The sequence below is a fragment of the Cebus imitator genome, unplaced genomic scaffold (assembly GCF_001604975.1).
Source record: "Cebus imitator isolate Cc_AM_T3 unplaced genomic scaffold, Cebus_imitator-1.0 Scaffold13, whole genome shotgun sequence".
Taxonomy (NCBI): Eukaryota; Metazoa; Chordata; class Mammalia; order Primates; family Cebidae; genus Cebus; species Cebus imitator.
Window position 1 is genome coordinate 5939526 of NW_016107328.1, and position 22626 is coordinate 5962151.

A 22626-nucleotide genomic window follows, 5' to 3' on the forward strand; every position below is an offset into this window, starting at 1 on the left:
AGGACCAAAGCTAATGTCAAGCAGCCTCAGCATTGTCAGGGAGAATTCTGCAGCCCTTCTTGGCTTTCTTCTTGGGGTGGGCTTCTGCAAGGTCTCCTCCGTATCTCTCTGAACTGTAGCCTATTGGATAATCCTGGGCAGATAGAGTTAGCAGAAGGGCTCATCTCACACACATGCATGCTGGCCAGGGAGAAGAGGGATTAGGAGGAACAGCAGGAGTCCAAAGTTGCCTGGCCTGAGGCTACAGATGCCTAACTCAGGGCTGATCAGCACTGGTAGGGAGGTAGGACTTGTTTGCTAGCAGATATGGAAACTGAAAGACCTAGCAATTAGTACAAAATCCCTATGACAAACTCAGATGGTCTCAGCATTTGCATTCAAGAATCACCACAGGAGAGGAGTGTTTTTGTTTTGTTTTGTTTTGTTTAAGATGCAGTCTCACTCTGTCACCCGGGCTGGAGTGCAGTGTCGTGATAATGACTCACTGCAACCTCTGTCTCCTGAGTTCAAGCTGTTTCCTGCCCCAGCCTCCCGAGTAGCTGGGAATACAGGTACCCACCTGGCTAATTTTTGAATTTTTAGTAGAGATGGGGTTTCACCATGTTGGCCAGGCTGGTCTGGAACTCCTGACCTCAGGTGATCCAACTGCCTCGGCCTCCCAAAGTGCTAGGATTACAAACATGAGCCGCCACATCCAGCCAGGAGAGGAGATTTCACTTACCTTTACGACCAATCAGGATATAATACCAAATGGGGTGTATTTGATCATGATCCCTAGTGCCTTGCTTAGCGCAGCAGATAAAGTTCTGAGCTTTGAAATCAAGCTGTTTCAGGTTTGAGTTCTGAATCTGCCCCCACTAACCAGCTGTATGACTTGGGAAATGTTACATAATTTCTGTGAGCCTCACTTTCCTTATCGAAAATTCAGACTATCAGAATTCCTTGCAGAGTTCCTTGTAGGATTTAATGAGATAATGAATGTGCCTAGGATGGGGTCTGATATATAGAAGGGTTCTTCAGAGAAACAGAACCTATATACATAAGGCGAAATTTATTATAGGCAATTAGCTTATCGCTATAATAAGTGGAATTGATTATGGAGGCCGATTGGTCCCATGATCTGTCATCTGTAAGCTGGACAACCAGGAAAGCCAGTGGTGCAATTCAATCCTAGCCTGAAGGCCTAAAAACCAGGGGAACTGATGCTTTAAATCTCAGTCTGTATTTGAAGTTCTGAGAGCCAGGAGCGCCTGTGTCCAAAGGCAGAAGAAGATGCATGTCTCAGCTCAAGCAGAGAGTAAATTCGCCCTTCCTGCTACTTTTCGTTCTCTTAATATTAGGCCCTCAATGGATTGGATGATGCCCACTCACGTTGGGAAGGGTAATCTTCCTTACTCAGTCTCCTGATTTAAATGCTAATCTCTTGCAGAAACACCCTCATAGACACAATCAGAAATACTGTTTTACCAGCCATCTGGGTATCCTTTAGCCCAGTCAAGTTGACACATAAAACAACAATAAGGGGTTGCTGTGGTTATTAGCAGTCCTGTAAGAGTTGACAAGTGGATAGATTGTTGGGCTGGGAAAATTCGAGAAAGCTTCCTGGAAGAGGTGGAATTTCTACTGGGACAAGTTGGGCTTCTGATTGCTTAAGAGGAATAGTGTCACTATGTGTGTCACTGTATGTGACACTATATGTGACAATATGTTTGGTCTATTCTTTAGGTCCCTGATTTTCTTTAGGTCCCTGATTTTCTAAGTACAGCTTCCACAGAACAGGAAAGAATTACATCAGTAAGTAGGAAAAATGTTTGCTGTGATAGTATGGGGAAAAAATTGTCCAAGCTGTAGCCAGCTGCAGATGACTCAAGAGTTTATAACATCTTCTATAAAAGGATACAAATCCCAACATTTGTGGAGTGACTTCTGTTGAATAAAAAACACCTATTTGAGGAATGGCAGTAAAGAAGGGTTTATGTACCAAATGATTTATGTCCCTGATTCCTGGATGGCATCAGGAATTGCTGTCCTGACTGACAAACTGTAAGTCACAGAAAAGAATTTCAGTGGAAAAGCAGAAACGTGGGTGGTAACAAATGTGATGCTTGATGGTAATATGAATTCTGGTTCACTTTAGCAGGCAGGTGCTTTAAATCTTCTGTCGCTGGTGGCAGTGGGAAATGAGAGGTTGCAGAGAGACCATGGGGTTGATAGACATTGTTCATTCGCTCCTTCGACAGATATTTATTGAGCCTCTGTGTACAGATGTTGCCATGTTCCTGCTCATATCTTTGAGCGCTTCCTGGAAGGCACTGCAGACAGTGCCGGTTCACATGGAGAGCTTCCTGCATCTCAGCCTGAGACTATGCCCTGGTTGTGTTTGGGCAGTGAGGAATGGAAGGAGGCAGGTAAATGCCCCACATTCCTTTCCCTTCAGCAGGGCAGTTCTAAGGTGTGTTCTCCACAGTCTCTCAGAAGGTCCCCAGTGGGATTGAGCCTGAGGTGCCCAAGCAGTAACCTGCATAACCTTGGACAGGTTCTTCAATGTCTGAGTTTTAGCTTCTTCTAGGATGGGTGTGGGGATTAAATGAGGCAGTAATGTCACCACCAACACAACTAGCTTCCATGCATTCATCAATTCCGGGGAGCCAACCATTTTTTGCTTAGTTCTTTAATCATGTTCTCTTATTCATGCAATGACTGCATGAGGCAGGCACTTTACTTGTGGTTACGAGCTGTGCTGTGAGAGTTCAGAAGTGGACAGACCGTTGGGCCAGGGACTTGGAGAAAGCTTCTTAGAAAAGGGGGAATTTCAGCTGGGACTAGACAAGTTGGGCCTCTGATAGGTTAAGAGGAATAGCGTCATAAAAATATGTTTGGTCTGTTTTAAGTCCCTCATTTTCTAAGTACAGCTTCCACAGAACAGGAAATCCGATTTTAACGATGAGAGAACTAGGCTGGGCATGGTGGCTCAGGCCTGCAACCTCTGCACTTTGTGAGGCCGAGGTGGGTGGATCACCTGAAGTCAGGAGTTTGAAATCAGACTGGCCCGTGTGGTGAAACCCCTTCTCTACTAAAAATACAAAAAATTAGCTGGGCCTGGTGGCGCATGCCTACTTGGGAGGCTGAAGCAGGAGAATCGCTTGAACCCAGGAGACGGGGGTTGCAGTGAACAGAGATTCTGCCTCTGCACTCCAGCACTCCAGCTTGGGTGACACAGTGAGACTCTGTTTCAAAAAAAAAAGAGACAGCTAAAGTATGAAAGGATAAATAATTCATCAAAGATTCATAATTAGATTCTAACCCAGATGCGTTTGTTCTAGGGGCCAACATTTAGCAAGTCATACTTTTAGAGTATAGGATGTAGCAAGGAAGCTGTCCTCCTCCTCCTCCTCATCATCATCATCAACAATCATCATCATCGTCCAGTGCCCAGCACATAGCGGGTGATCCATATTTATGGAATAAAAAAATAACGAATGAATGAACATTAGTCCTTTTAAGATCGTGAACTTTCTTTTGTTCTTCGTTCTGTCTTTAGGCAGCAAGAGCAGTCCCTGTGACAGGGTAGTTCCCTGCTTCTAAGAAAATCATGGTAATGGAAATGTATTCTTTGTTTCAGCATTACAAAAAAAAGAAAGTACCAGAAATAAAATGGCCTTAATATAGGAACAGTATTTATCTTCAGGTATTGAGATAATAATTGATTTTCATTTTATGCCTTAATATCTTTTCTGATGAACGTGGATTAATTTCTTAACTGAGAAGAAATAATCTCCGTTTGTATAAAAAGTCAGTCTCAAAGCATCAAATGAGTCTCCAAGTGCCATGGGTGAGATATGGAAATAGACGTAGCTGCTAACCTACTTTGAGGGAGTTCAGAGTCAAGGTAGCAGGATGTGAACTGACTTTGGTGTCACACCTCACACAGCTCTTTCATACTCCATCTCTCTGGAGGTTCACGATGGTCTAGCAACGTAGGCCAGGCAGGGATTAGTGGCCTCATTTCATAAACCTGAGGGCTAAAGAGGCTCACTGACAAGGGTGAAGCTCTTCGGGGGGGTGCACCTGGGACTGGAACTTTCGATGTTAGGCCCAGTGGCCTTCCCCCTGACCCCAGCGGCCTCTCATGAAGACCCACAGAAGGAATGGGACAAGAGTGGAGGTAGGTGGGTACATCACAGACTCATGGGACAGCATCTGCAAGACCCTTTTATGATTTATGCAGAGGAAGCCTGGCTTGGAGTTTTTTCAAACACCCAGAACAGGATTTTAGTTCTGCCACACACTGTCTTGGACACATTATTTCATATCCTGTGAGTTTCTATTTTTTCATCTATGAATCTGGCTCAGTGTCTCCCTTGTGTAGGTCCAGTTGGCACCAAGGAGGTGGGAATTCTGCAAGAGTAGCTGTTGATGGTCATCATACTTGTGCTGTCTGTGTGCATGGCTTTCATTTTCCTGACCTGTGTTGATACTTGTTGGTGTTCATAAATTAATATACCCATGGGAATTAGGCAGTTTTTGCTGAGTAGCAAAAACTTCAGAATTTCAGAGGCTTGTTTGACAGCAGATCTGTATCTTCATGCTCAAGGATCTGTGGGTTGGTTGTGGTTTGGCTGATCTTGGCTGTGCATGGCTGGTTCATGCTGGACTTGTGGTTGGTGGTTGGGTTCACATCTGCTCCACATGTCTTTGATCCGAGTTCAGACTAAAAGGCAGCAACAGACAGTGGCCATGGAGACGTATTCCTTTTGTGGTGCATCATAGGAGGGCAAGAGGGAGGGACTTGGGACCAGCACACTGTCACCTCTAGCCACATTCCATTGGCTAAAGCAAGTCAGTGATCCAGTCCAGAATCCAGTGAGACAGGGAAGTAAACACCACTCACTCTAGTGGGAAGTACACAAAGTCCCCTGAGAAAGGGCAGAAATATATAGTGCATATATAGTCATGTTGGAAGTGAAGAACTGGGAAGACTCATCCAGCCTACCGTCCTAACTCAGCTGGCCCACTTGGGTGAAGCAAGCAAAGCAAAGGAATAGCAAACTGAGGAGTGGGCTGGGGGATGCACTGACTGTTTATGAAAGTAACAGGTAGTTATTTTTCATAAGCATGTGCTTCATAAATTTGAGTTCTGGAGGTAAATATAGGAAGATCATGATCTTTGATTCTGAAGGAGAGCATATGCTTATCCTTTGCCAGTACCACACTGTCTTGATTTCTGTAGCTTTGTAGGTTTCAAAGTCAGGAAATAGGAGTCCGACATTGTTCTTCATTTTTTTTTTTTATTGTTCTTCATTTTTAAGATTGTTTTGGCTATCCTGAGTCCATTGCATTTCCATATGGATTTTAAGATCAGCTTGTCAGTTCCCCATCTAATTTAAATTTGTGATTCAGTGCTCAGGAAGATTCAATTGCTGTTGGCATCTAAGTTTGAAGGAAGTGTTATTAATTATAAATAAATCTGTTTATTTACAATAAATAACAAATATTTATTAATATTGCTGTGCTGGGCATTGTATAGTCGGTGCTGCAACATACACTAATAAACAAATCCAAACAAACACAGTCTTTGTGCCCATGTAGCTTATAATTTAATCAAATTAGCAGATATTAATCAATCTTTACATTAAAAACTGAGATGAATGCCATTGTCTAATCTGAAGGTGCAGAGTTTCTCTGAGAGTATAACATTTAAGGAAGTACAGGAGCTACCTAGACCCAGAAGATGAGAGAGGAAGCCTCCCAGGCAGAGAGAACAGCATGGGCTAAGGGCCCATAGTGGAATGACTGCAGCATGTTCCAGGATCTAAGAAAATGTCCTATGGCTGCAGCCTTGTCCCTGGTGGACAGGTAAGGTTAGAGAGGTGGGCAAGAATCAGAACGTGTTTAATGGTTTGGATTTTTATTCTGAAGCACTGACAAGCTATTGAGGGAAGTTAAGCTGGGGGTGGAGAGTTGAGGGATGACACAATCAAGTTTGTGTTTTCACAATTGTATTCTTCACATCATTCAAGTGTTAAGTGTCAGTCTTATTTGGATCTGGGTTTTAAGAAAACACTTGTTAAAAACAACATTTTTGACACTGATGAGACTATTAGGAATTTGAACATTGTGTGAATATTTGATGATATCAAGGAATTACTGCCATCTTTTTTAGGTATGGTAGTGGTTTTACAGTGATATTTTTTTCCAAAGACCTTATCTTAGAAATCCATACTATAATACTTATGACTGAAACGATAAGATGTCTGGCAATTTCCTTGAAATAATACTGCATGGGCGGGAAGGATGAGGGTTTGGATGGAGTAGGTATGATTATGGGTTAATGTGATTGGACTGGTTAAGGGGTTCAGTGTATATATGATATACTTCTCTGTTTTTGTGTCTGTACACAATTCCCTATAATAAAAGGTAAACACACACACACACACACACACACACACACACACACACACACACACACACACACAAAAGTATTCTGCTTTCAGCATGGAAGACTAGATTTCAGAGGGAGAAATGGTGATGAGGGGAGATCAGTTAGGAGGCAGTTGTAGAGGCCCAGATAAGAATGATGGAGGCTTCGTCCAAGGCTGGACCAGTGGAGGTGGGGAGAGAGAAGTGGAAAGATCTTTAGGAAGTAAAGTAGACATGAATTGGGGATGGATTGGATATGGGGGTGAGGGTGATGGTGGAACCGAGATGTCTCTCTGTTTTTGTCCCTAGATGGAGATGCCACACTGAGCTAGGAATCCCTGGACAATAACCAAGGAGGTCCCTTGGCTCAACTTATTTTTATATCCCCACCTCTGTTTCCCTCCATTCTGCAAATATTGAAGCTGTTCCCTTATGTAACATCCTTTATCCCAGACTTCCTGTGCTCTGTGCACTCAGCAATTAATTAAGCTTGGGTATGCATGAATTAATTAAAATCCTCTCCCAGGTTCAGAGGGGCTGTCCTCAAATATGTATATTCATCTATATCTGCCTTCTTCCTGGAACTGGTTTCCTTTGCCGGGTGAACACTTTTGCTTTCTTGTGGGCACAGAGCTGCAGGTGTCTGACTGTCTGTCTGTTGCATCAGTCAGCACACCTTAATTTTATGTTTAGGAGCCTAGGTCTAGAGAAGTTAATGACTTGTAAATTGCTCTCCAATGTAGAGCTAGAAATAGAATGCCGGAAGGATTCCTGAGCACTTAACTTGCACAGGGATTCGATGATGAAGGTATCAGCCCCTCCGTAGGGAGCTGAAATAGTAGTTTCCCTCATATTCCTGGACGGCAACTCTGTGGTGCAAGAACATTCCTGACAAAGGTGCAGCCTCCAAATGAAATCTAATGTTGGTCTGAGACAATGTCTTCTGCCCAGTTTCACTGGATGACTCTTGCCATCTTTTTTTCCTGCCCCCTATCCAGGTCATTTTCTGATGTGACGGCTGAGACATGAGATCTTCAGCCTCCAGGCTCTCCAGTTTTTCGTCGAGAGATTCACTATGGAATCGGTGAGTGGTCTCTAGCCCATCCTGTCCAGAGAACCTGGCCTGGGAGATACAGAGGGATTCTTCTTGGGAGTTGAAATGCAACATTTAATCAAACACAAGCACTGGAATCTAACAGAGACCATTGGCACGATTGTTAGCAGAGAATAGATCTTTAGCATTTGTAGAGGTGCAAACAGTCTACTGTGTTTTCTGTCACATTATCCGTTGCCTTTATTTAGAAGGAAAGTTGTCTGGGTAGTGGTGCCTGTAAGAAGTCAAGAGTAGCAACAACAGTGACACCATCAATAATATAAGGTGCTATAGGAGTCCACTGCATTTTAGGCTCTTTAAAAACATTACAGGCCAGGCACGGTGGCTCATGCCTGTAATCTCAGCACTTTGGGAGGCTGAGGCGGGTGGATTGTTTGAGGTCAGGAGTTCAAGACCAGCCTGACCAACACGGTGAAACCTTGTCTCTACTAAAATACAAAAATTAGCTGGATGTGGTGACAGGTGCCTGTAATCTCAGTTACTTGGGAGTCTGGGGCAGGAGAATCGCTTGAACTCAGGAGGTGGAGGTTGCAGTGAGTCAAGATTGTGCCGCCGCACTGCAGCCTGGGCAACAACAGTGAGACTCCCTCTCAAAAATTAAAATTAAAAATAAATAAAATAAAATTTCATGTACTCTACCCAACAGTCCTGCCAAGTAAGAATTTCTACATTCATTTTACAGATAAAGAACTTGCCCAGCTAGATAGAAGTCAATTTTCCCTGACTGTAAGACCCTTGCCTTTTTTTTTCTATGCTGTGTTACCTCTTGGGAGAGGTAGAGGTATGATTTATTCCATTTTGCAGCTGGGAATCCTGAGGCCTGATGTAGGGACACCTGATGAAGAGTCTAAGGAGCCTGGCCTTAGTAGATGGAGGTTTGTGTTAGAGGATGATAAAACATGACACTGGACAGGAAGAACCATGAAAAGCTAGGCAGGGAAATCTTACAGAGTCTGAGAAGCATAAAATTAGCAGGGTGACTGGCACAGGGGTGACCTGTTGGGGCCAGTGTTTCTAAGAATTCCATGTGGTGGCAAGTGTGTGGGTGCTAGAAGGGGTGGTTGAATCCTGGCCCTGGCACCCACTTGCTGTGTGGTGTCCCACAAGTCACTGACTTTCTCTGTTTTTTTCTGTTTTCTTATCTATGAAAAAGAGGTAATATTTATGTTTCAGATTTTTTTGTGTGTAGTTTAGGAAAAATATATGGTAAAGTGTCTTACGTAAAGTAGGCACAGAGGGCATTGTAATCACATCAATTTTTAGGATGAAAATGGTTTTTAAAGGATGATAAGGTAAGCAAAAGTGTCCTAAACGGGTGGACGAGGTGAGGGGCTGGAGGCAGAGAGGCTTTTGATGCGATCCAGACATGATACCGCCTTCCACAGTAAACGAAGCTTTACTTTTATTTTCAAAATTTGTGTATTATAGGATTACTGCTGGGGTTTGAATTCTGGATCCATGGTTTTGTAGTTATGTGACCTTTGTTTTCTTCTTTTTTTAAGTCAAGAGTTCAGCACAAAATGGCATTCGTTTTGCAGGTATCTTTTTAGGTGATATTAATTATAATTGCAATAACTCAGTACATTATTAGAATCAGTTTTTGCTGGCAATGACATAAAGTCTAAAAGAACATTGGCTTAGAGAAGTGTCTCTCTTACCTAAAAGTTCAGGTACAAGTAGTACAGATTTTCTACAGCAATCTATGGGAGACCTGGGCTTTTTCTCTCATTCATCTGTCATATGAGCCTCCATTCCCAAGGTCACCTCATGGCCCCATTTTAGTTGCTTCTGCTCTAGCCATCACATCTAACAGCAGGAAGAAAGAACGAGAAGGAGAAAGGCAGGTCCCATCCTTTAAGGATGTTTCCTGGAAGTTGTACCTCCTGCTCCTACTTATATTCTATTGGCCAGAATTTAGCTCTCTGGCTAAGTTTTGCAGCAGAGAAGGCTGGGAAGTGTAATCTTTAAGAATAAAGACTGTGTGCTTACCATATCGAGGATTGTTACTATAGAAGAAAAGAACCAATCTTGGAGGACAAATCTTTCCTTGCCATGCTAATAGTTCTTGAAAGATTCTGCTGAGACGATAGGCTTGGCAGCCAGCCAGCTGGAGTTTGAATGCTGGATCCATGGTTCCATAGTTATGTGACCTCGGAAAAGCTACTTAACTCCTCTGTGCCTCAGCTTCTTCCTGTTCTCTCCTATTTTATACAGACTTATAAGGGTTGTTTTGAGTACTAGTTCAGGTAAAGCACTTGGAACAGTGCCTGGCACAAGGTAAGTGCTGTGTAAGTTTAGCTATTATCACCACTCATATTGGTACCGGTATCTCTCTGCTGCTTCTACTACTGCTGCTTCTGCTGTGACTACTGCTACTTTTGTTACCATTGTTACTATTCATACTTTCACTCTTACCATGACTGCTGCTTCTACTGATACTCCTACTACGGCTTCTACTGTTACCTCTGCTGCTGCTAGTACTGCTGTGACTACTTCTGCTTCTCTTGTACTGCTGTTACTACTATACCGTTATTATTTTTAAACTGTATACTCATAGCATGGTAAGTGCTATTTTTCCCAATAGAAGATAGAAGTCAGAGGATAGTAACATGTCAGATGCCATCCATGGTCTACCCTTGGGTGGGTAGGAGGTAGCGACTTCAAGGAAGCATAGGGCGGGTTTCTGCGATTCTGCTAATGTACTGTTTCCTCATCTGGGTGATGGTTCCTGATCTGGGTGATGGTTCATTAGTGTAAAAGTTCCTTGCATAACACACTTATGACAGAGACAGTTTTATGTATGTATCTTTATATTTCAATAAAAACATGTCATGTAGCTGGAAAGTGGTAGAGCATGAGTGAAACTTACACTTGCCTGATTCCAAAGCCTGTGCTCTTAGCTATAACACAAGGCTAGCACCTTTATTTCTATGATTGATTGATTCATTCATTCATCTAACTTGGATTGATAACTGCTTATTATTTATGTGCCAGGAACCTGGCTAGGATGCCTGGGATACAAAGGTGCATGCCATAGACGACATTCTGCCCTCATGGGGCTTCCTATCTAGAGGAAAAGGAAAGAGGTAAATACCATTCAGATTAGCAGCCACCAGGTTAGGTTCAGTGTGGGATGCCCTGGGGCCAGAGGAGGGGCATGGAAGCTTACCCAGTCCCACAGGCTGCATCTGCTAAAATAACATAGATGTATCTTTCCACCAACTCCCTTTGATGAGGGAAAAGTTCCCACATCAGTGAGTAAGCTGACCATAGGAGGGCTACATGAAGAAATACGAAGCAGTTCCCTCCATCCCTTGCTTAATCGGCACTAAGAAGGGGTCAGCTTTTCTGTTCTTGTTTTCACTGTCACAGTTGTGAACCTACCTGGTGTTCCATGAGGTAGACAAGTGCTCGCCCTTGTGAGTTCAGTAGAAGACAGGGGAATCGCAGGAGCAGAGACTTCACTTACCCAATCTGTATACAGGGACATCTAATTTAAAATAAATATGTGGGTTGGGCATGGTGGCTCATGCCTGAAATCCCAGCACTTTGGGAGGCCAAGGCGGGTGGATCACTTGAGGCCAGGAGTTTGAGACCAGCATGGCCAACATGGTGAAACCCTGTCTCTACTAAAAATAGAAAAATTAGCCAGGCGTGGTGGTGGGTGCCTGTAAGTCCCAGCTGCTTGGGAGGCTGAGGCAGGAGAATCACTTGAACCCCAGAGGCAGAGGTTTCAGTGAGTCAGGATTGTGCCACTGCACCACAGCCTGGGCAACAAAGCGGGATTCTGCCTCAACAACAACAGCGACAACAAAATTCTCATAAAATAAATATGTGAATGCAATGAATGAATAAAATCACAGTCCACAGCAATGCAGTTGTCATCCCTGGGAAAACTCAATTCCAAGGGAATAAAGAATAAGACCAGTTTCTTTTATTCACCCCAAATACCATCAGGGAGAAAGGAGCACAGCACATGGAAGTGGAATGGAATTCTGAATTCTGATCTAGCAGTAGAAATCAGCTGGCCTTATGTTCATGTTTTTCTCCATATGTAGAAACAGAGTGACCTAAACTTTAGACCCTCCTAAACCAAGCCCATAAGAAACCTCTGTGTCTCCCCCTCCCTCTTTTGCCTTTCCAAATGTCAAGCAGACGCCCTGTCATTATCATGCCGCAGGCTGTCAGCCCAAATTGAATTTCCCTGAGCCCAGCTGATGTCCCTTTTTGGCTGCAGGGCAGGGGTCAGGAACGCATGCTGCACATGGACAGGAAGCGTGTCCCTGGAGCGGAACGCAGAAGGCTGACCTCTCAACTCTGCGTTTCTAACATAGTTGGAAGGGTTAGGAAGCCTTATGATTTCTGGATGTAAAAGAAAAAGAAATGTGTTTTAGAAAAACTGTATTGAAGTTCTGCCGCGAAAGCCCTTTCAAAATAATTGAGTCTATTTAAAATTCAACTGGCTATTTCACAGCATTGACTTTACCTCAATTAGACACATAAAGGAAGGAAGGTTCTGGCGAAACTGGGAGATGGGAAATGATGATCCTGGTGTTGTCTTCCTCCCACCCTTTGTTTTTCCCTTCCCGCCTTTAAAATGTGTTAAGCAGTGACTGTGTGCCAGGTCCTACACTAAATCCTGGGAAGTACACGAATAAGACTCATTGCAAAGCTTGAGCTTATCCTTCATTTGTTTTTAGAAAACGTATTCATTCTACAAATGTTTCCTGAGCACCTGATTTGCTCAAGTCTCTTAGTAGAGATAAAATACATGGTTCTTCCTCTTACTACATGTATACTTTTTAGAAAAAATCACTTTTCTGGTGACCTACTATGTGCTAGGGTCTGCACCAGCTGCCCGGATACCAAGGGAAACAAAAACATTTGCTTTGATGGAGCTAAACGACTACAAAATGTCCCATTAGTTTCCAAGGACTGCCGTGGCAAAGTACCACAAACTTGGTGGCTTAAAGCAACAGAAATAGGCCGGGCGCGGTGGCTCACGCCTGTAATCCCAGCACTTTTGGGAGGCCGAGGCGGGTGGATCACGAGGTCAAGAGATCGAGACCATCCTGGCCAACATGGTGATACCCCGTCTCTACTAAAAAAAAATACAAAAATTGACTGGGCGTGGTGGCGCACGCCTGTAGTCTCAGCTACTTGGGAGGCTGAGGCAGGAGAATTGCTTGAGTCAGGGAGGCAGAGGTTGCAGTGAGCCAAGATTGCGCCACTGCACTCCAACCTGGCGCCTGGCGGCAGAGCAAGACTCTGTCTCAAAAAAAAAGCAACAGAAATGTGGCCAGGTGCGGTGGCTCACACCTGTCATCCTAGCACTTTGGGCGGCTGAGGTGGATGGATCACCTGAGGTGGGGAGTTTGAGATCGGCCTGGCTAACATGCTGAAACCTCATCTCTACTAAAAATACAAAATTAGCTGGGTGTGGTGGTGGGCACCTGTAATCCCAGCTACTCGGGAGGCTGAAGCAGGAGACTCGCTTGAACCCGGGAAGCAGAGGGGTTGCAGTGAGCTGGGATTGCGCCACTGCACTCCAGCCTGGGTAACAGTGAAACTCTGTCTCAAAAAAAAAAAAAAAAAAAACGAGGGCCAGGGCAAGTAGTTCAGATGGGAGATGATGGTGGCTTTGACTAGGTGGTGGTGGTGGCAGGGGTGAAGGAAGAGGGAGCACTGGGGAAGATGCCGGGGATCAGTCCACACAGCACCGGCTCCTGTCACCACACTGGCTCCATCAGATTTGCTCCTGGCTCAAATCATCTGAGAACTCAGGGGAGTTCTCTGGCTGCCAGGAAGCCAGACCCTCAGGCCCACACTGCCTTGTAAGCTGAGGCTGACTCCAGAGGCAGAGGTTGGGGTGGCAATGCCAGCCCCACCCACAGAGGCTTTGCCCTAAGATGGCATTGCCAAAATGGGAGACCAGCAAGTGGTCAATGATGCCACCTGCTGGCCAGTACTTTGTACTGCATGCAAACAAGAAAGCATGGGGAATGCCCAGCTAATTTTTAAATTTTTTGTATAGATGGGATCTTGCCGTGTTGCCCAGGCTGGTCTTGTACTCCTGGCCTCAAGGGATCCTCCTGCCTTGGCCTGCCAAAGTGCTGGGATTACAGGTGTGGACCACCGTGTCTAGCCTAAATGGAGTCTTTTTTTTTTTTTTTTTTTTTTTCAAGACAGGGTCTTGCTCTGTCACCCAGACTGAAGGAAGGGAGTATGTGACTCTGTGTTTGTGTGTGTAAATATATTCTCTACCCTACCCTAAAAATACACCTTCAATCCCTCCATCCCACAACACAAGCCAGCTCTAGGCCACCATCGTATGCAGCCTCAACTATTGCAGTGACTTCCTCACTGGAGTCTCGATCGCCACCCCTGCCCACAGACACTCCACCTGGAACACAAGTCAGACCACACCAGTTCTCTGCTCAAAGCCATCCCAGAACCGTGCTTATAACTAGTTCCAAATATTGTAAGAAGATACTCTGAGGCACTCGGGGAAATGGTAACATGGACTAGCTACTAGGTGATAGGAAAGAATTCTATGATTTTATCTATTTTTTGTGTGTTTAAAACTTAATAAAAAAAACATTAATTTAAAGTTAATTAATTTAAAAAATAAGAACATACCAAGGGCAGCAGAGCTGTGCAAAGGCCCTGGGGCAGGAGCACACCTGAGCCTGAAGGAAGCCAGTGGAGCTGAGTGGGAAGGTAGAAGCGGTGAGGTCAGGAAGGCAGCAGGGCCAGCCCACAGAGGCCCTCCTAGCCCTGGTGAGGTGACCCCCTGATATCCTCCTGCCATCGGGGCTCCATAAAACAAGATCTGAATGAAACACATATCGTATATATCAAGCTTGTCCACCTCGCAGCCCATGGGCCTCATGCAGCCCAAGACAGCTCTGAATGTGGCCCAACACAAATTCATAAACTTTCTTATAACATTATGAGATTTTTACGTAATTTTTATTCAGCTCATCAGCTATTGTTAGTGTTAGTGTATTTTACGTGTGGCCCAAGACAATTCTTCTTCTTCCAATGTGGCCCAGGGAAACAAAAAGATTGGACACCCCTGATAGACACAAAGCGATACCATGATACCAGCACCCATGCAGACAGCCTCAGAAACAGCTCCACGCAAACTCCCACCACACAGCCCCATTCAAAGCACTGAACCCAAGACTGAAATCTCCCCTTCACATCAGACATTCCCAGAGGCCCCTTCCCAGCCTGCAGGGAGCTCCAGGACTTGTCTAGGAATGCACACCGTGCACTGTTTGATTTAAAATGCACTAGACAGCCAGGTGCAGTGGCTCACACCTATAATCCCTGCACATTGGGAAGCCAAGGCGGGCAGATCACGAAGTCAAGAGATTGAGACCATCCTGGCCAACACGGTGAAACCCTGTCTCTACTAAACATACAAGAATTACCCGGGCATGGTGGTGCATGCCTGTAGTCTCAGCTACTCGGGAGGCTGAGGCAGGAGAATTGCTTCAACCCAGGAGGCGGAGGTTGCAGTGAGCCAAGATCGCACCACTGCACTCCAGCCTGGCAACAAAGCGAGACTCCGTCTCAAAAATAAATAAATAAGGCACTGGACATATAATGAGGCCCAAGATAAAACTCCAGCTCAAGTGTCTGTTCTAAGACAGTCACTTCCCCTCCCCGAGCTTCAGGTTTCCCATCTGTAAAATGAGGATTTCAACTGAGTTAGCCTTCTTATCTCAGGATTAAATTTTCCTCTGAAAAACAACTGGGACAGATAGGGACAGACACGGGTCCAAATGGCCCTCAGTCTGTGCCCCAGCCCCACCCTGGCCTCACCTAGTCTCTCTCTCTCTGCCCATGCTGTTCCCCCAAAAAGACTCTCCTGGGGCTCATTCTTCAGCCTGAGCAGGAGCAAAATGTTACAGCCCCAGAAGCTCAAGGGAACGACTTGGGGCAGGAGGAAAACTGCAGGGGCAAGAGAAACCCAGCGGAAGACTCTGCAAGAGAGCATACCTCCAGTTTATCCACCAGAAACTGCACGGTAGAAGCTACACAGTAAAAGAACAGAAGTGGTGGCTTTTGATAGCTGGGTCAGGGAATGGGAACTGAATGAGGAGGGGGTCTGTCAGGAGTCCAGCCTTCTTTATGATGCTTTCATCTTTCCAATGGACAGTGCATTTAATACATTCTTGTGTGATGAACTGGTTTTTCAAAAGAAAAGAAAAAATTCACTCGGGGATAGAGGAATCTAGAGCCAAGGAAACAGATTGGAGCCATCTGCAAAGAACCAATGCTACCAGTTACCGAACATACCGTGGAGGATTCACTCACATAACCCTGGAGGAAGTGACGGATGTGCTTGCTTTCTTTTCTTTTTTTTTTTTTTTTTTTNAAAAAAAAAAAAAAAAAGAAAAACCAAATATATTGTCTCACAGTTTGGAGGCCAGAAGTTCAAGATGAAAGTTTTGGCAGAGTTGTGCTCCCTCTGGAACCTGTAGGGGAGAATCCTTCCTTGTCCTTCCTGGCTTCTGGTGTCCAGCAGTCCTTGATGTTCCTTGGCTTGCAGCCTCTTCACTCCAGTTCCTGCCTGTGTTGTCCTGTGGCATTCTGCCTATGTGCCTCTCTTCTCTCTTATAAGGACAGCAGTCATACTGGATTGCAGGACTGCCCTTCTCCCATGTGACCTCATCTTAATCACCACCTTAATGATATCTGCAAAGACCCCATTTCCAAATAAGTCCACATGCCTGGATGAGGGGGTGGCTAAGAGCTCTACTTTTTGCAAGAGGACACAATTCAACCCATTCCAAACATACATAACGATAGAGAGTGCCCACAGTGCCTGGTGCCTGGTGCCTGGTGGGCCCTGAGTATGTGTTATTGCCTTCCTTTCTTTCCACTTTACCTCTGCATCTAAAGGGTGAGCACCTTGAGGGCAGGAACTCTGTTACCCTGAGTGCTTCCAGATTTCTTGCCAGGGAAGTGAGATGGATGTTTTCCTTGTGCTTTGGCAGGGACATTCTTATGTGGTCCCTGGTTGATGGGAAAGGCTCTTTCTTGCTACGGTCATTAGTTTTTGTTTCTTATGCTGATGGTTAATGAGGGAGTCATGGGGAAAGAATACCTTGATTGGAAAGCTAGGCATGGTAGTTAAAATGGTAAGCCAGGTTTCTCTCCTGGTTCTGCTGTTTGCTAGTCATGTGAGCTTGGGTACATTTCCTACTCTCACTGACTCCAGGCATCTCATCTGTACCCCCTAGGAGTCTTTTTATTTGTTTGTTTTGAGATGGAGTCTTGCTCTGTTACCCAGGCTGGAGTGCAGTGGTGAGATCTTGGCTCACTGCAATCTCCGCCTCCCAGGTTCCAGCGATTCTCATGCTTCAGCCTCCCGAGTAGCAGGGACTACAGGTGTGCGCCACCATGCGTGTCTAATTTTTGTATTTTTAGTAACAATAGGGTTTCACCATGTTGGTCAGGCTGGCCTCAAACTCCTGACCTCAAGTGATCCTCCTGCCTTGGACTCCCAAAGTGCTGGGATTACAGGTATGAGCCACAGTGTTTGGCCTTCCCAGGAGTCTTTGTGAGGGCCAGGTGGGATCAAATGTTGGAAAGAGTGTCAGGCCCACAGTAAATGTTTGGTGCTTGTTTGGGGGAGTATTCCAAGACATTTAGCACCTTCCAGGGAGAAGGGCTTGCCTGGCCCATTCAGCACATTCCCCTCAATGAAGACTCTTGGTCACCGATTAGCACCGTTGACCATTAGAACATTCCCTCGTGATTTTCCTGAGGAAAGTTTTTTAGGAGTATGGAAAATAGCGGTTGCACAGAGATGTCCATTAGAGCGTCATTTAAAATGATTACAAACAATGATTGTTCCAAACAAGATACATGATCGTTACAAACAAGATAAAGTCTTGCTGTACAATGAGCAGTCGGTTAACAAATTAGGGGTAGAAGGATGAAAAACAAATTAGGGTAAAATAATGCAGCCATTAAAAAGAAGGTAAGTTATGAGAATGCTCATGATATAACTGTCATGTTAAAAAAAAGAAGTTTATTTTTGAGGAAATAACTTAATTTCTCTGTGCCTCGGTGCCATGGTTTGGATATTTGACCCTTCTAATCCTCCTCTTGAAATGTGATCCCCACTGTTGAAGGTGGGGCCTGATGGGAAGTGTTTGGGTGATGGAGGCAGAGCCTTCATGAATGGGTTCTCACTCTGTAAGATCCCATGACAGCTGCGTGTTTAAAAGATCCTAGCACCTCCTCCGCCTCCTTCTCTCACCATCTGATCTCTGCACATACTGGCTCCCCTTCCCCTTCTGCCACGGGTGGAAGCAAACTGAGGCTCTCACCGGAAGCAGATGTTGGCACCATGCTTCTTGTACAACCTGCAGAACCATAAGCCAAATAAACCTCTTTTCTTTATAAATTACCCAGCCTCAGTTTTTCCAGTAGAGCAGGACAAATGGACTGAGACACTTAGCTTCCTTATCTATAAAATGGAAATGATAACAGATATGTATGATATCCTCATACATAGGATTGTTTTGAGAATTAAGTTGGATAATACATCTAAAGCACATGAACAGTACTTGGCACATATGAGGTGCTCACCAAATGCTAATTGTCATTGTTAGTTATTCATCATATGGTCTAAACCATGTGTAAAATATTCATAGAAAAAGAGTAGAATAAGTAACACAGATGAATACACACACCCCGTTTCCCTATTAGATATCTTATTCAAAGGAACTTTCTTCTGTCAGCAAACATTGCACAGCTTCTCTGTATCAAGCACTCTGACAGCCTGAAAGGCAGCAGGTATCCCTTTAGGAGTGTTATGAGAATCCCTTTTGGAGGCCTTTTAAAAAACACAGATGCTTAGAGATGTCGATTCAATAGATGTGTGGTGATTCCCAGACATCTGCAGTCTTAAAAAATATTCCACAAATGATTTTGACTCTCCAGGTTGATATATAAGTTACAGTCCTTTCCCTCAAGAAGTTTGCAAACCAGATGAGAAGATGGGACAAGCAGTGGCATGAGGCAGAATGTAAGTGCTATAGATTAGGGCCTCCCGGCTCTGGCTCCCCCCGCACAACTTTGCAAAAATGAAGATGGTTTTTCTTGTATGTCTAGATGTGGAATCAGACGCCCAGGGTGAAGCGTTTCCGGGGGTTCTGGTGATCACCCTGGTAGGGGACCATGGGTGAGGACTGTGTGTGCTTCCTGTTTGAGAGAATCCAGGGGGTCCCTCTGGCCTTGGATTGTCACAGGAGCTCCTTCTAAAGAGGCATAATGTGCTGTCTAAGAATACATTATTACACCTACTATACTGGACTGAAATTGCCTGTTAGATATTCATTTCCACTGACATACCCTGAGTGTCTTGAAGGCAGGAAGCATGCATGCTTTGGTCAGCCTTGTGATGGTGCCTCTGTGTCTCGTCTTGGCATTGACCTCTCCTGGCCCCCACTACCTGCCTAGGTGCAGCAGGCTAGATTCAGAAGCAAAGTTTTTCCAAAGCCATTTTCTCAAAACCATGAGAATTGATATATTTTCTCTGGCTGGTGGTAGTGACTGCTTTTTAAAAATCTTTATATATTTTAATTTTGGTGAAGTACGCATAACATAAAAATTACTATCGTCACCTATTTTTAAGAGCAATGGCATTAAGTATGTTGACATTGTTGTGCGACCATTGCTGCCAAATCCATCTCCAGAATTATTTTCATCTTGCAAAACTGAAATTCTGTACCCATCAAATTACAACTCCTCCTCTCTCCCCTCCACTCGCATTCCTGGAAACCACCATTCTACCTTCTGTCTGTATGAATTTGACTACTCTAGGTATCTTATATAAGTGGACTCATACAGTATTTGTCTTTTTGTTACTGCCCTACTTAACTTAGTATAATGTCCTCAAGGTTCATCCCTATTATAGCATCTATCAGAATTTCCTTCATTTTTAAGGCTGAATAACATTCCATTGTATGTACCTATCACATGTCGTTTATCCATTCATCTGTGGATGAATACGTGGGTGCTTCTACCTTTTGTTTCTTATGAATAATGCTTCTATGAATATGGGTATACAAATATCTCCAGATCCTGCTTTCAGTTGGTTGGGGGGGATAAATACCCAGAAGTGGAATCGCCAGATCATATGGTAATTCTACATTTACATTTTTGAGGAACTGCCAGCCTCTTTTTCATAGAGGCTGCATCAATGTCCTGTACCTTCCCACCAATAGTGCACAAGAATTCCCATTTCTCTGTATCATCACCAACACTTGTTATTTTCTGTTTTTGTGATAGTAGCCATTTTAGTAGGTATGAATGCTTTTAACTGGTGAATGCCTTTGGTGAGGACATTCCATTTTCAGCTTTGTATTTCACTTAGGTTGTGTGGCCCAATTAAACAATCTCCAAGCATTTATTTAAGCCCTATGCACTGAGAATGCAGACTTAAATAATACATGCATGGTACCTGCCTTCAAGGCACTCAGAGTATGTCAGGGGAAATAGATATCTAACAGGTAATTTCAGTCTAGTATGGTTAATGTCATCATGTATTCTTAGATAGCATATTATGCCTTAAATACAGTTGAACATTCCAGGAAATCTTGACTGAGTTTGGTGCCTTAGTGTAAAACACATGAGTACATCATTCAGGCAATCTGAGATTCCTAGAATGTTTAGGCTGGAAGGGACTTTTGGTACTTTCCAATAGAACTTTCTGTGAAATGGAAATGTTCTGTGTCTTCCACATGTGGCTTTTGAGCACTTAAAATGTGCCTAGGGTTGGGTTTGGTGGCTCATGCCTGTAATTCCTAACACTTTTGGAGGCTGAGGTGGGCAGATCAGGAGGTCAGGAGTTTGAGACCAGCCTGACCAACATGATGAAACACTGCCTCTAATAAAAATACAAAAATTAGCTGGGCATAGTGGCATGCACCTGTAATCCTAGCTACTCAGGAGGCTGAGGCAGGAGAATCGCTTGAACCCAGGAGGTGGAGGGTGCAGTGAGCTGAAATTGTGCCACTGCACTCCAGCCTGGGTGACATAGTGAGATTCCATCTCAAAAATAAATAAATAAACAAACAAACAAACAAGTCTAGTGCAACTGAGAAACAGAAATTATAAAGTTCATATAATTTTAGTGAATTTATGTTTAAGTTGAAGTTAGCTATAAGTAGTGGCTACTGTGTGAGACAGCGAGGTAATAGTGAGCATTCTTAGCTGATTCTCATGCTTGAATATGCATGTGAGTTACCTGGGAAGCTGTTCAAAAGCAGATTCTCTCACTTGAAACTGGGAGGCGGAGGTTGCAGTGAGCCGAGATGGCACCACTACACTCTAGCCTGGGCAACAAGGCAAGACTCTGTCTCAAAAAAAAAAAAAAAAAAAAAACCAGATTCTCAGGCCCTTCCTTTAGTGTTTCTAATTCCTTAAGTTGTAGTAGGGTCAAGGACCTGTATTTTAACAACTACCACAGGTGATTCTTATGTGGTTGCAGTTTGAGAAATGCCAAATATTGTGGTTTTCAAGCTTTTGCAGCCTCAGAATATTTTCTTCAAATGGAAGCTTAAAGCCTGGGCAACATAATGGGACCCCATCTCTACAAAAAAAAAAAGAAAAAAAAAAAAAAAGCAAAAAATATTAGCTGGGTATGGTGGTGTACACCCATAGACCCAGCTAGTTGGGAGGCTGAGGTGGGAGAATCGCTTAAACCCGGAAGGTTGAGGCTGCAGTGAGCTGCTGTTGTGCCACTGCACTCCAGCCTAAGCAATGGAAGGAGACCCTCTCAGGAAAAAAAAAAAAAAGAGAGAAAATTAAAAAAAGAAAGCTAAAGAGAGAGCCCAGTGTATAGAACAGAGAGTAGAATTGTCCCAGCTTGGGTAGGTCAGGCTCTACCAGAACTTTATACATATTAAGGGACCAAACTCTATCCCTCTCTGGGTAAGGAACTGAGGTTTCTTGGAGCGTAATTTGTACAACTCAAACCTAGCACAAGCACATCACCTTATTAATCTTAAAACCTGTGAAATGCAAAATAAGATTTGGTTTTATAATACCTATAAACATGCCAGAACCAATTACAAACCACAGGTACCTCTGGAAATGCAAGTTGAAGCAGAAACACAGTTAGTGCATTAGTCAGCCATTTTTCCCCTTGCCCTGGACTTTAACCAACCATCTTGGTGTCACATGGTTGAACTGCAGAGTAGTGATTAAAAACACAGGCTGTCTGACCTGGACGTGAATTCAGTTTCTAGCCTAGAGCTTCCTGGCTGGTCCTAGGCAAGTTTCCTCATCTGCAAAATGGGTATAACGGTAACTTCTACCGGAGACAATACATGTAAAACCCAGTGCTTGGCACTGAGTATTCATTATTGTAACAACAACAGTGACAACAATAATACTAATGGCTAATACTCACAGAGCATTTAACATGAGCCAGCCACTTTCTTCTAAGCGCTTGCTGTTTATTAACTCATTCAGCCCTTACAACACCTTTGTGAGTAGATAGTATTGTTATTTCCTTTGTAAAGACAAGCTAAATCTCACAGAGGCCTGGACAATTATTTAAGGCCACATTGCTGGTTAATGGCAGAAGTGGAACTCAGTTGCAGGGAATCTGGCCCTGGAGCCTGCAGTTTTCACTTTTACTCCCTGTGCTATTATATTATCCCCAGGCTCTAAGGAAAGCCTGTTAAGGTGATCCTTCCATTCCCTCCCCCCAGCCCTAGCTCTAAATCTCAAAGCTTTGGAATTAATCTGTAAGTCAACTCAGCTTCCACGAAGCATCTGACCCAGTTGATCACTCCCTCCCTCTAAAAACACTGTTTTCTTTTGGCTTCCATGACACCAAGCCGGCTTGGATTTCTTCTTGTGACTCTACCCTCTCAATCTCTCAGTTGGGCACCCCTTGCTCCAACTTCCCTCAAAATATTTTTGAAGATGTCTGTATGCGAATTATACAGACATACAAATTGTATTATACGCTTTCAAATTATATCTCCAGCTGAATCTGTCCTCTGAGTTCCAGACTTGATGGCACCTAATTAATATCCCCATTTGGAAGTCTA

The 22626-nt window shown here is 44.0% G+C and overlaps 1 protein-coding gene across 4 annotated transcripts in view; it reads left to right on the forward strand.

Moving 5' to 3' along the window:
• Window positions 1–22626, forward strand: part of ASAP1 (ArfGAP with SH3 domain, ankyrin repeat and PH domain 1) — a 407759-nt gene that overhangs the window by 38013 nt on the left and 347120 nt on the right. For all 4 annotated transcript variants that reach the window (XM_017499205.2, XM_017499197.2, XM_037728520.1 and 1 more), the window contains exon 2: window positions 7419–7504. In XM_017499205.2, the coding sequence (XP_017354694.1) occupies window positions 7446–7504 (59 nt within the window). In that variant the 5' untranslated portion in view covers window positions 7419–7445. The remainder of the gene's footprint in view (window positions 1–7418; window positions 7505–22626) is intronic.